Source organism: Melanerpes formicivorus, unplaced genomic scaffold (genome assembly GCF_026170545.1).
Source record: "Melanerpes formicivorus ecotype bairdi unplaced genomic scaffold, bMelFor1.0.p_v2 SCAF_8, whole genome shotgun sequence".
Classification (NCBI taxonomy): domain Eukaryota; kingdom Metazoa; phylum Chordata; class Aves; order Piciformes; family Picidae; genus Melanerpes; species Melanerpes formicivorus.
Genome location: NW_027142360.1, coordinates 13,074,286 through 13,087,056, shown reverse-complemented (window position 1 = coordinate 13,087,056; position 12,771 = coordinate 13,074,286). Strand labels below are relative to the sequence as shown.

The window sequence follows — 12,771 nt, the reverse complement described above, 5'->3', positions numbered from 1 at the left end:
CACAGACCAACCTTGAGAACACACTGTTTGGGAAGTGGTGCAGTACCTTGAGTCTTCATCACAATATTGCCTTGGGGTAGATTTTCACACATTGTTCTACCTTAGCAATAGACATAGTTACAGCAAACATAACCAGTGGCAAAGGTAGGTTGTGTGTTCGCTGCTTTGCTTTGCATGTCTGCTTTGCTGCCATGGGGTGAAGTTAATCTATAACCAAGTCATTGTGGTTCTGAGAAAACCAGGTGTGAAATGAGCGTTCCTGGAGCTTCTGGGTTGGGGGTTTTGTATGACTAGGTGGTACTTCTGTGAGAAAACTGAGTAAAACACAGTGATACTTGTTTATAACTGTAAAATGAGTGTTTTTCTACATTGTCTTTTGGTAAGTGGCATTCAGCTTTTGCTTGTTCATGTTAAAACTCTTGTGTAAACTGGATTAGGCAAACCCTGATTGCTTGCATCAACCCAGGACATCTACAAGTGTTTGATCTGAACAAGGAATTTATTTTAGGAATTTATGGAGACAGAATGGAAAAGATAGAGATGGTTTCTTTTTGAAATGAGAGAGCCTTTTAACCAAGAATTTGGATCACTTCTTAAGAGCCCTGAGACAGCTCTTCTGGTTGGCAGTGCAGCTCAATGCCACTCAGTTATTTCTGTTTGTTTAGTGTAAGGTGTAGGAAACCCTTTTCTCCTGTGTTTTTTGCTGTGACTAGTGCTCTGGTTTGAGGGAGACATCATTGGCATTGTGCCTGTGTCACACAGCAAGTAATGTTTCAACTTTAAGTGAGGTGTGACTTGTATTTGGGAACGCAGACAGAATTTTCCCTAACCCTGTGGGATGTGGAGGGTAATGAGAAAGCTGTTTCAATGGAGTGGGACTTTGGCTAAAGCATCTTTTGTTTCTGTTTCAAGACCCAGATTTGTGCAGATGGACTAGGAATGACTGAGGGCTTGGACTCGTATAGGATTCCTAGAGCTATCTAAGCATGTACCTGGCTTAGATTCTAACCTAGCCAAAAGACTTGCATCCAGGTGACTGCCCAATGTCCTGCATGCAGAGGATAGATGTTTGAACCCTGTCCTAGCTCTGCTGTGAAGACCAGCAGTGTCTGATAAAAGCCCACGTGGAGAGGCCATGAGTTGCAAAGGCAAGAAAGCTGAATTAGTGCTTTGCAAAGTCCCTGGGTACAAGAGGTGGGGAAAAGGAACTGGGATATCTGTGGGTGTACCAACTATGTGGGCTCTCTCCAGTACTGGCAATCCCACTTCTTTCACAGTAGTTATGTCAGAAAAAGAATATAATGCCAGGATTGTGGGAAGAAAACTTCAGTGTTCTCAAACACACCTGCTATTTTTAACAGAAATTTCTGTTGGTACCCTTTTTGCTAAGTAGTTGAGCATGTCTGTATGTATGTACATGGTGGCTGTTTTATCTTGCTGATGGTGAGCTTCTCCATACAGCAATGTACACGAGACATTTGCTTTGTTAGTGTGCTACCAGGTACAGGGTGGTACAAATACTGTTTGCACATGGCACACAAATCAACTTTCATGGGGTTTCTGGAGACATCCTCTTGTGGGACATGCATGTTAATGTGTGACTTGGTTTTTTTCTTGTTGCTTTGTCCTGGATAAAGCTTGTTATCATACTGTACTGTTTCAGAACAATTTCCAGCAATTACTGTGATTATAAATTGATCACTTGGTCATTCTTTGTGTTCTTAGTCCTGAAGTCTGTTTGCTGTACAAAGTTTGTTGAAGAAGCCTTCTCTAACTATGACCATTTTCTATGGCTGTCAAGGGGTAAGATGTTTCATTTGTAGTTGATCAAAAAACCTAGCAATTGTTATCCTATAGGGCTTTGTTGATGTTTGTTCTGTTCTTGCTGGCTGACTCTTCAAACTTACTTGAACAGAATGTCTGTAGAAAACAGATGGCTATCTTGATCCTGGTTGCCATAAGTCAGAAAAATGTCACCTGTAAATATTTAATGAGCCTTTGTGCAACTGACCTGATGTAGGACTGAGTAATGATGCACTTGCAGGAGTTCCAGCTTTGGTAACCTGGATCTGCAAGGAAAGCTGAGCGCCCTTCCTTTGCCAGACTTTCTGTGACTTATTAGACTTGTGTTATTAATAGCTTTTATTTTCTTTGATCTTTAAAGTGGTGTTTGTTTGGAGCTTTGCCTTAATGTTCTCCTCTTTCTTAGTTACTCTTTCTGTGTGGGTTTTCTGTTTGTTTTGTGTGTGTGTTTGGTTTTTTTCCTGTGGACTTTCTGTTCCTCACAGAAGGGGTCGGAATAGTCAGTAAAAGAAAACTGACCTGACCTCTCTTCAGCCTTATCTTCAGACAAACCCCCACCTTTTTATCTTGGAGATTATTAGTCTGTTTTATCACTGTACCCCTGTGCTGGAGAGTGACTACAAACACAGTTCAGAAGTCTGTGGTGAGGAAATGACCTTAAACAAAAGAAGAAATCAAAATGATCTCAGATGTATCGGGACTTAAAAATGATACTACAACTGCTCTGAGTGGAAAGTTATGAAAGAGAAAAAGAGCTTTTATTTTTAGCATGCCTTTATTGAAACCTGTGGTTTAAAATCCTCCATGTAATACAACTGTCCTCCCAACTTTTTCCTGTGTAATGCTGTGGGTTTTGTGATGCTCTCCACAGTGCCTGATTTCTGGTGTAGTGTCAGTTTGTGAGCACCAATGCATGAGACGTTAGACTGCTATCCCATGTATTGTATCGCAGCACTGAATAATTAATATTCTTTGGAAAGTATTCATTTCCTCTATTTTTTCTCTTCTTGGTGCTGTGTATGTGCTTGCTAATACAGGTCTCAGGAACCTGTGCTGCAGCACAGAAGTTTGTGTGGTCTATACGCTGTTAGTTGCCACAGTACAAGGCAAACTATTTCCTTACAAAATCTCAAGGAATTGTTAGGAACATCAAAGCTCAAAAATGAGATGCAGCCATGAACACTAATAGGGCAGGACCTGCTTAGGATGCCCAGTTAACAATATCATGTTTTATTTTGGTGAATAACCCCAGAAGTTGATTATTTTGATACACAAAATTAATGAGTGGACAAAGACGTCTTCTCAGATGCTTATGGATACTCAACAGTGGTGTGTACCATAGGAACAGCTGTGCCTCAGTACCAATGTTGCAAGAGACCTGCTAAGCAAGTGCATAGGAGAGAGGGACACAATTCTATGAGATGCAGGAAGTGAGAAGCATTGGCAAAAGCAGTGCATTCTTTACCCAGGGTGCCTGAATTCCCATGAGTGCTTTACCTAAGGGGGAACTCCAGCAGTGTACACTCTGCAACTAGCTTCCTAAAGAAGTATTTCTTCAGAAATGTGCTGGGATAAGAAGGTTCATCTTGGTCAGATACCTGTCCTGAGGAGAACATCATCCTCAGCATGTTCAGCAAATGAAGTTGCAGTTACCCAGTCACTGATATCTTTAAAGTGGCTTTTATTTTGTTGGCTTATGAGGCAAACGTGGCTCACCCTCTGTCTTCTGCATGTGAGAAGCTGAATTTACTGCCCCAGCCCAAAGACGTTCTCTAGTCAGCAGGAATTGTGGAAGGATCTAATGTCAGCCAACCGAACAGGGTGATGGAGAGCCTTTTGTTAAATGGATTATCACAAGCCATAAAGGCTTTGAAAGTAAGAACACAGCTAATGAAAATATAGAGGTTTCTGGATAAGGAACTGACCTTTACAGGTTTCACAATCTGTCTCTGGACCGGCACAGTGCAATTGCTTTGACAACAGTGGCAGTGCCAGAACACACGTTTGTACCTCCGGTTGGACTTGACAAAGTGGTAGGTAGCAATTTGGCCTCCAGTAACTTGGCTTTAGGTGTTTTCTGTGCTGCTGAGGGCATATAGTGAACGGTCTTGTTTCACAGTGACTTAGAATGGCTCCTCTTTGCAGGAGATCTGTGGTTGGGGCAGTTACAGATTTTCATATTTTTCTAACAATGTACCTTTTGTTCCACTCTTTTTTCTTTAAAGATTTATTGCAAACAATTGTGACTCAATCACCATTACTTTTCATGTTGTGACTGAGTGCTGGGAAGTCCTTGTGAGTGTTTTGCTTGGAGGGCTAATCTGGGCTCTCCTTCAGTGAGGACTGCATAGCTTAATGCTGCACAAGCATTTGCTCTGAGTGGAAGTGGTGTGCCACAAGAAATGAAGTCTGAGCAGGATGTTTAGAAGAGAGCAACTGTCTCAGGCAATCCTGTGATGACTCATGCACAACATGGTGTGGAGATGCCAATTAGCGCTGAACTGACCCACAGCAAAATGCCTTGACTGAGTTCCAGGAGCTGAAATGAAGCACCAGAGAATGCCCAGTTCCTTGAATTGTGAGGATTGGACATCATTTCTAGAGGGCTATTAAATGGCAGTGGTGTTTTGGCTTGGCATGAAAGCAACTCTTAAAATATCAGAATTTCCTGCTGCCCGGAATTATCTTTACTGCTGCTGGATTTGCACTGGTTGAGCGCCACAGCAGCGCGTGCTAATCAAAGTGCGGTTCATTGCGAAACTACTGCTTTTTACGTCTTTAATAAACAAGCACTACCCTCGTCTCACCGCCTTCTCCTTTTCGTGTCTTTTTTCTAACGAAGCCGAAATAGTAAGGGGCTGGTGCCTCCCTCCTTCCCCCGTGATGTTTATTTCGACTGTGGCAGCACGGAGGGAGCAAGGCGGAGGTGGGGCTGTCCATTGCTACTGCCTTCTGCCCGAACTCTCTCTCCCTGTGAGCGCTCCCCCGGTCACTGATGCACGGCGGGCCTCGTCCGCCTCTTCCTGCTCTCTCCCGCTGCCAGCGAACCGCTCGATCTGGCTTCAGCCCCTTGCCTTGACCGTGGCAGGGGAGGTCGGTGGAGGCTCCGGCGAGGGCCGCGCCGTCCCCGGCGGGCACGGCGGTGCCCCCTGGCTACGCCCCACCCCAGGCCGCCAGGTGCCGCTGTGCTCCCGGTCCCCTGCCCCTCCGCCCTCACGCACCGGGGCGGGACGGCTGGCGGCGGCTGCAGTCTTGTCGCTGCCGCGTTGGCTGGCGCGCCCGTCGCTCCCGCCGCCCCCAGCGCTCGATTGGCCGCGCGGGGCACGGGGGTTTCCCCCCTCCCCGCCGTGACGCTCTGAGGGAGCTCCCGCCCACATTCCCCAGCTGGAGTCGTGCGGGGGCCGGTTGGGGTGCGGTTGCCGGCCGGCCGCTGTCCTCGCTCCAGATTGGTGGCCTCGGGTGCGAGGGCGGGGCGCGACTTGCAGCTGGCGGGGGCGACCCACCCGCCCCGGGACCAGCACAGTCCGGGTGGCGGTGGGGACGAGGCCTCAGCGCAGCGAGGGGCGAGACAGGGAGCGGGCGGCTTCGCGGCCCATGGGAGCGGGCGGCGCGGCGTGAGCCGGCCGCCGCGAGTGTGCAGGGGGCAGACAGGGGTGCGGTAGATCGGGCAGTGGGGGTGCCCCGTTGCTTGTTACCGCTATGGAGGTGTGCGAGAGCGGTGGGGAGCAGCCGCCGCTGCTGCACTGGGACCGCAAGCTGAGCGAGCTGTGCGAGCCCGCCGACCCCGATACCCTGCTGTGCCACACGGTGAGGAGCGGCGGGGGCGCAGCCGTGCAGGGGCTCCGCGGCCGCTGCTCGCCCGGAGCCCCGAAGAAGGCGCGGGGGGGATGGGGGCAGGGAACGTATGAGATGCCTCTGTGGGCGGCCGTGTTTCTGGAGGTAGTGGCAGGGGTTGTTCTGACACCCTCGGCCTCCCCTTAGGGAAGAGGTCGGTACTAGGGGACTGGAAGTGCCGTGGGCCTTTGGCCAGCAGTTACTTGCCCATTGCCTTTCCCCGGGAATCCTGCCTCGCTATCCTGGTCTCCCCGGGGATCCTGCTGCCCCTGGGGCCGTGGTTCGCCTCATTTGCGCTGGAGCGTCACAACTTCCTCCCCTCCTCGGGCAGCCCGCTTCCCGGCCGGGGTTCCCTATTTCCCCTCGGTGATACCAGCCTCTCCCCCGGGGAGCACAGCGAGACTGTCCCGGCGCAGGAAGGAAGTGACAGAAGGTCCCGGGGCGTTGTGAACCGTCACGCTCACCTAGTTGTGTATCGTGCCAATGTTGGGAAAGTTAACTCCCGGAGGCATGCTACGAGGAGTCTTTTAAAGATGTTGATTAAATTCTTGCTGTTCTTGATTATTTTTGTGGGTTTTGTTCGTTTGGGTTTGCTTTTTGTTTGGGGTGGTTTTTTGGGGTGGGTTTTTTTTTTGTTTGGTTGTTTGGTTTTGTTTTTTTTTTAATAAACAATTTCCTAGTTTTGCATAGTTAGGACAACCCCAGGGAAATGCATCTTGTTATCTCTGCTGTGTATTTTATCTGTTATCCTGGAGGCTTTTTGCAAGCACAGATACACAACTTAATAAAGCTGTTCAGATGTAAATCCAAAGTGGAAGTGAGCTGGAGCATGTCAGGACAGTGGATATGGAAGACTTCTCCAGTCCTCTGCATACAAAAGCAGAGGGTGGTCAAGTTTGGTGTAGATGTCGAGAATGTGTTCGGATGGAAACCTAGTGTAGCATGATTATGTGAATCTGTAGTGGTGGTGACTAGCCTGTGTCAGCCCGCCTGCGGAAAGGTGATTACAGATGGTGGCCCACGCTCCGCATTTCTTTCTTGTACCTGAGGGAGCGGTGGACGAATACAGGCATCCCACAGAGAGAGGCCGTCTGCCTGGGATCCAATAGCACGATGTGCAGCGAGGCAGCATGTTGCCGCTGCATGGAGTACATGGCGTTAGCCTTGAAAGACAAACAAGTCTTGTTTGTTATATGTGGTACGCGGTGGCCTTTCCGATCCGGGATCGTATCCGTCACAAGCTCCAAACCGCGTTTCAGCAGGAAGCAAGCCTGCTGCAGGCGTGACTGTCCTTAAATACTGTTTAGCTTCTTTGTCTTTGAAAACTCTTGGGCTCTCTTGCGCAATGTGTATCTTCTGGTAGATCCGGGAAAAAGCAATCGTATGTTACGGTGGGTTGGCTTTTTAAAGAGCCAGCAGGAACACTTTAACAATAGAAAGCTCTTCCTTCAAACAGCTGGGGTTTTTTGTTTGGTTGGTGTTTTTGTTTGTTTGTTTGTTTTTTCCTTCCTCACCAAGAGGAGTGTTGTGAATGAAATGTAATGAAAGACTCTTTGAAAAGTGCTGCTGTTTGGATTTCACGGTTGTGCTGGAATAGTTCCTCCCGCTTTGTTTCGATCTTTGTGATGAGAATGGAGTTGCCACTCTAACTTTTCTTATTTAGTGTTCTCATAATTTTTTAATCAGTTCTCTGAAGGAGATCTTGCACTTGGGCTAGAACTTGTGGCTGCAGTGGCATGGATCTGCCCTATTTCAAGGAGCTTAGGATTTCATTTGAAGTGTAGCTTGTCAAGCACAAACATCCTTGGCTGTCTGGTGGATAAAAACATGGTGCTTTTTCCTGTGCTGTTTTCAAGCTTCATTGGGGATTTTAAGCTTTGAGTGCTGTGACAAGTGTGTTTTGCAGGAGGTGGTGTATAGCTGGATCTGCAAAAACTTGGGTGGTGACCTGCTTTGTTGAGAGCCTACCATTAATTTGTTTGTGTGGTCTTTTTCTTTGACTGTTTTTTTGTAAGAGTTTAAAATTTCTTGTAAGAGTTTAAGACCACCTTAAAGTCAAATGAAATGTGCAATCAATTTATTGTTTTGGAATTATTCTGAAAGAAGTTGCCAGTTAAATAAAAGCAACCAAATGCTGCGGGTGAAGCTGGTGTAATGAAGTATTAGGATCTTTTGAGGGGAAGAAAGATAAACTTTCTGAAGTTAACATGGGGGAAAAGCCCATGTTTCTGCCTGTTCAACTTTTTCTTTTGCAATGTGAATCCTGCTGTGTGGAGCAAAATACTGTGCTTGATATCATGAAACACAAGTTCTCCATTTACCTCTGGCCAAAACCTCATAGAATCATTTAAAACCAAAGCAACCAACCAGCCTCTCTAGATGAAACATCTGCTCTTCTCCTGGTTTATGTTTAACGTCTGGGAGGATGGGTTTGGCCCAGCTGTTTCTGCTGTGTTTGTAAACTTGTTGAAGGATGTTTCTGAAAAGACTGAGGTGATGAGAAGACCCTCCTGTGCTCTCTTACTATGAGTACTCACCACCTGTTCTGTCATCCTCATGGCTGAGGAATGCATGCCTTTTGGTACCTTGTGGTCTTGACATGCTCCCATGGTGTCCCACAGCTGGATGTGCCAGTTTGTACTCTGGAAGACTTCTGAGTGGACTTAGGAAAGGTGCCTGCAATAGTCATGCAGCCTTTGGAGCATGAGTTGAACTGACAAGGCAGAGTAGGCAGAAGATGAGGATGACTGAGGGGAGAGCTCGCAAGCAGGAAGAAGGATCAGTGTCCTTTGGCAGTTAGACCCATGTATGCAGAGAGGTGAGGGTGATAATTCTGTGCAAGCTTCTTCTTGTGTATTGTAACTTAAAAGTCAACCTTTTTACAACCACGAAGGTTGTTCATAGGTCTGGTTGATTTGGAGCTAGTAGACAAGCATGAAAGTATGCATACACTTAAAAACTTGACCTCTGTTTTAAACTCTTCCAGCCTGTCTTAATTGTCAGAGCTGAAATCCAGCCTCCTGGGGATTTACATTTCTCTTTAACAGCTGATGATTTCACCAGTGCCTGAAGCAGTGTGAGGAGCGGTTTCCTCGCTCCACTAGTGCTGTTGGTGATACCATCATCAGTGCTGGGAGAAAGTGGGACCTCGAGGAGCTTGGCTCTGGCATTAGAAGGCAGCAGTTCTTGAGGTGCCTCACTCATCAAAGTCTTCACGGTTTATGCTAATGCCCTGGGTGGCAGATAGCTTTATTTATAGTGGCTCTTTTTCCCAATTGACTTCATTTCCCATCTAAGAGAAGGCGGCAAAGTATCCCAGAGGTGTGTTCATGGCATGTGAGGTGTTGGCACATATTATCTTTGTATGCCCTGTGGCTTGCTATGGTTGTGTGTTGGCAAAGCCATACATTGGCACGCTTTTTTTTTTTTCCTGGCAGTCAAGCATAAAGAAGCACAAAGTCTGCTGCTACCCAAAGGGAGCAGAAGCATGGCTGAGTTGCAAACTCCTCGCCTCCGTGCCACTGCAGTTACTTCCCCTATCACACAGGCAGGTTTGATGTGGGAGAGCTCTGCTTGCAGTCATGGCTCTCTGTTGGGATTGATCTGTAGTGGTACCCAGCCTAGCTGAGATGGCATCTTCAGTGACAAATGCCAGATCTGATGCAGATGGATGTCTGTTGACAAACATGCTGTGAAATGCCAACTACCTGTCCCATTGCTGGATGAGAGATGAAAGGCAGATGGTTCTTAGGAGCCTTTGACATTTAAGAAGTCCTTATTTAATACTGAGGAGGCAGTCTTTTTTCGCCCCCCATTTTCATGGTTATTTTAACACATTAGCTGCTGGCTGCTGCTTCCAGATGGTAGTAAAATACAGTTGAATCTAAGTATGACTGTGATCTTGGCACAACAGAGGTAGAACTGCACCTACCCTACAGGTACACGGAGACAGTGGCTAGCTTAAATAGTTGGGTCTAAATTCCCAGGTGTCATGTCCTGAGTGGTTAACTGGAAGATCCTTAAAATGTTAAGTAGCCCAAATTGCTTATTCATTAAAGAGCTTGACTGTTGAACTTGAAGCTCCTATGAAAAAAACTAAAATGCCTCAAGTGTTGCATTGCTGATGCAAATGTCTGAGTGGTGTTTGAGCTCAGCAAGCCTGTTGCCATGTCAGTGGTGATGCTGTGGGCAGCTCGACACTGGAATGTGGGTGCAATGTATATTACCCTGAGCAGAGGACGGGGTGTTCCAGGACTTGGCTACCAAATTGCTGTCTCCCTGTGAGAGCAAAACCAAAGGGATCTGCCACTGATGATTAGTGTCCAGGGCTGTGGTGGTTGTTTAGGATGAGACAGGGACACTTTGAGCTAGCCTTCTTCCCTCAGATTAAAATTGCCTATTACAAGCCTCTGAACCTTACCAAGAGCTTGCTGTGATTCGTTTCCTGTGCCACATGCATGATGGTTGCTGTTACTTCGTGTCCTGATGACTTCTGCAGAAATGCTCCCTCCCAGGGGTTGCTTCTAGGTTTCTGTGTGCAGCAGTGGCAATGGCTGATTTAAATGGACGACAGTGCCTGGTTTCTATAATCTGTGTCTACTTAATTGAATGTTGTGGTTACCACAGCATGTATGGATGTGGAGCTGGCTCTTACTTTGTGGTGGCTGCATGTAACTCTGTAAAATCTGGTGTCGATATAGTTTGAGAGGTTTGGTGGAGTTTTTTATTTTGATTTTGCTGGGGAGGAGGGCACTTCACTTGAAAGTGGAGTTTGGCTGAAATCTTTCACACTTTCTTCTCTCTACACCTGCCTATGGAGAACCAGACAGCTGATATAAGCTGGAGGTGGGGAGATTCAGGCTGGATGTGAGGAGGAAGTTCTTCACCGTGAGAGTGGTGAAGCCCTGGAATGGGTTGTCCAGGGAGGTGGTTGGGGCCCCGTCCCTGGAGGTGTTTAAGAGCAGGCTGGATGAGGCTCTGGCCAGCTTGACCTAGTGTGGGGTGTCCCTGCCCATGGCAGGGGGGTTGGAACTAGGTGATCCTTGTGGTCCCTTCCAACCCTGACTGATACTATGATACTATGACTTTAGGCAAAGTATTTGTAACGCCAGAACTTCCCGGGATTTTGCCAAAATCTTCTAGTAAAGAGGGAAAATGTGAAAGTGGAGGGTTTTAAATGGTTGTGTAGAGACTTCATGGTACTGTCAAATTTTGAGAAAGACTTTCCATATTCAAATAAAACCCCCCAAGGTCACAGCTGCTGAACAGCTGAACCAGTTGTATTCAGTGCCTTGCACCGAAAGCCGTCACCCCTCCCCCGCAAACACCCCCCTTTGCTTTCTTAACGAACTGAAATAAGAAAACCGTTCCTGCTTGCCAGGGGACATGTCAGGTCCTCATAGTTAGCCTAAGAGATCTGCAGTTCCTCTAGAAGCTGGTACTTTGAAACTTCACCCTCTGATTTTTCTGACAGTTAAAATGGGTATTGAGTTGCGGGCTGGTTTGGTTCGGGCTGTGACTGGATAGTGAAGTGCTTCATCTGCAGGGAGGACGCAAGCTGGAAAAAATGTCAGTCTGTCCTGGGACTGGCTTTGAGGCACGGGAGATAAGAATGAGCCAACGTTTAATGTACAAACCCAGTGTTTATTCTTTTCCCTGATGGACGTGACTGGTCTGCACTGTCTTCTGTAAATGTGTCCTTGCTGTGGAAAAGCAGTCGTTAAGCATGGAGCAGGTTCTGTGAGATAGCTGGGGTAAAGGAATTTTATTCACTGTGGCACCAGACAAGGTTTTCCTGTGTCTGGAGTTGTTGAACTTATCTACAGCCATGGGAGGAACCTCTGCTCTGTGCAGGTCTTTGTTTGCACTGTGAAGAGTCCTTTCTTTGGGGTCTTTCATAGCTGGGAATTAAGTAAGTTTTCACTATCCTGTTGGGGGTGACCAGTAATGATCAAAGCCGTTTCACTTTTTAGGCTCATCTGTGTCTGTGGAGGGGAATGATATTACTAGGTGCAGATCCCAGGTGGTGATGTGCAGTTTGATTTGATCTTTCTTTGTGTCCCTGTTGTTCTCTGATGCATTGACTTTAGTTGCAGCAGTTCATTTGTGCCTTATTTCTCCTCCTCTGCAAGCCTGCCTTCATGCTTTTGCTTGTAGACTGTGAAATCGGATTGTATTCATGCCAGCTGTGACAAAATAAAGTAAAACTAATTTAAAAACAAATACAAGACAAAGAGGCCTTTGCCTTGGGTGCCACCAGCTCTGACTGTCTCTTAGCTTGTCTCTGCTTCATACCGTGTGGCTGTCTCCTACAGCACCACCTGGCAAAGCCACTTTACCTCCACGCTGTCTGACAGATGTGAGAGACAAGTAATTACTGCAGAATAAAATTACTTCGGCACCTTAGGAGCCTCTCCAGGCAGCAATGCCATCCTGTAGTGACACAAGATGGTGCCCCAGGGCTTGGGGGCTTGTAAGCCTCCTTTAATAGGCTTTTTTTACAGGGCTAAGCTAGAGTGGATGTGCTCAGCTTTGCTACAACAGAAACAGGGAGATATCTGCCTCACCAGCTAGCACCTTGTTAGCAGTGCAGCTCCCAGGGCCCTGCTTGTACAGGGAATGAAGATCTGCCTAGGGCTCTGCGGCACCTCACTTGTGCTGTGTCGTGCTAGCTACTCATCTTGTCAAAGAGCTTTGCGTTCGGCGCCACTGAGCTCGCTTTCTCTTGGTGCTTCAGCTACCAAGGCACTTCTTGTTCTTTGGAAGTGAAGAGATGGTCCTTTCAAGTGGTCCTCTCTGTCTGACTAGGCAAATTATCTTGTCTTTTCACTTGCAGTAGATGCTGCTTTTTTGTACTGTATCCAGTTATCAGGCCCTGCTCTCCTTAGTGCTGTCTGTAGTCCTTCCTCCCTGCAGTCTTAAAAGCTGTTTCTCAGTCACTTTGTTACAGTTGATTTAAACATCCATCCTCTGTTTCCTCTGACTTGGGCTGCTTCTCTTGCTTCTGGAGAAGGATGATTTTGTGTGTGAGACTTCAGCAATTATTGCTGGCCAGTCAGGTAGGATGACTAACCTAGCTTGGTGGTGTTTTTTATGGGCTACCTACTCGGAGTTTCTAAGGTCCTTCCTTTAACA

General features: G+C 47.1%; 1 protein-coding gene across 1 annotated transcript in view; it reads left to right on the top strand.

Moving 5' to 3' along the window:
• The first annotated feature begins 5,288 nt into the window (after positions 1 to 5,288).
• Positions 5,289 to 12,771, top strand: part of CREB3L2 (cAMP responsive element binding protein 3 like 2) — an 85,637-nt gene continuing 78,154 nt past the window's right edge. The window contains exon 1 of the mRNA XM_068142175.1: positions 5,289 to 5,610. Coding sequence (XP_067998276.1) covers positions 5,503 to 5,610 — 108 coding nt within the window. The 5' untranslated portion in view covers positions 5,289 to 5,502. The remainder of the gene's footprint in view (positions 5,611 to 12,771) is intronic.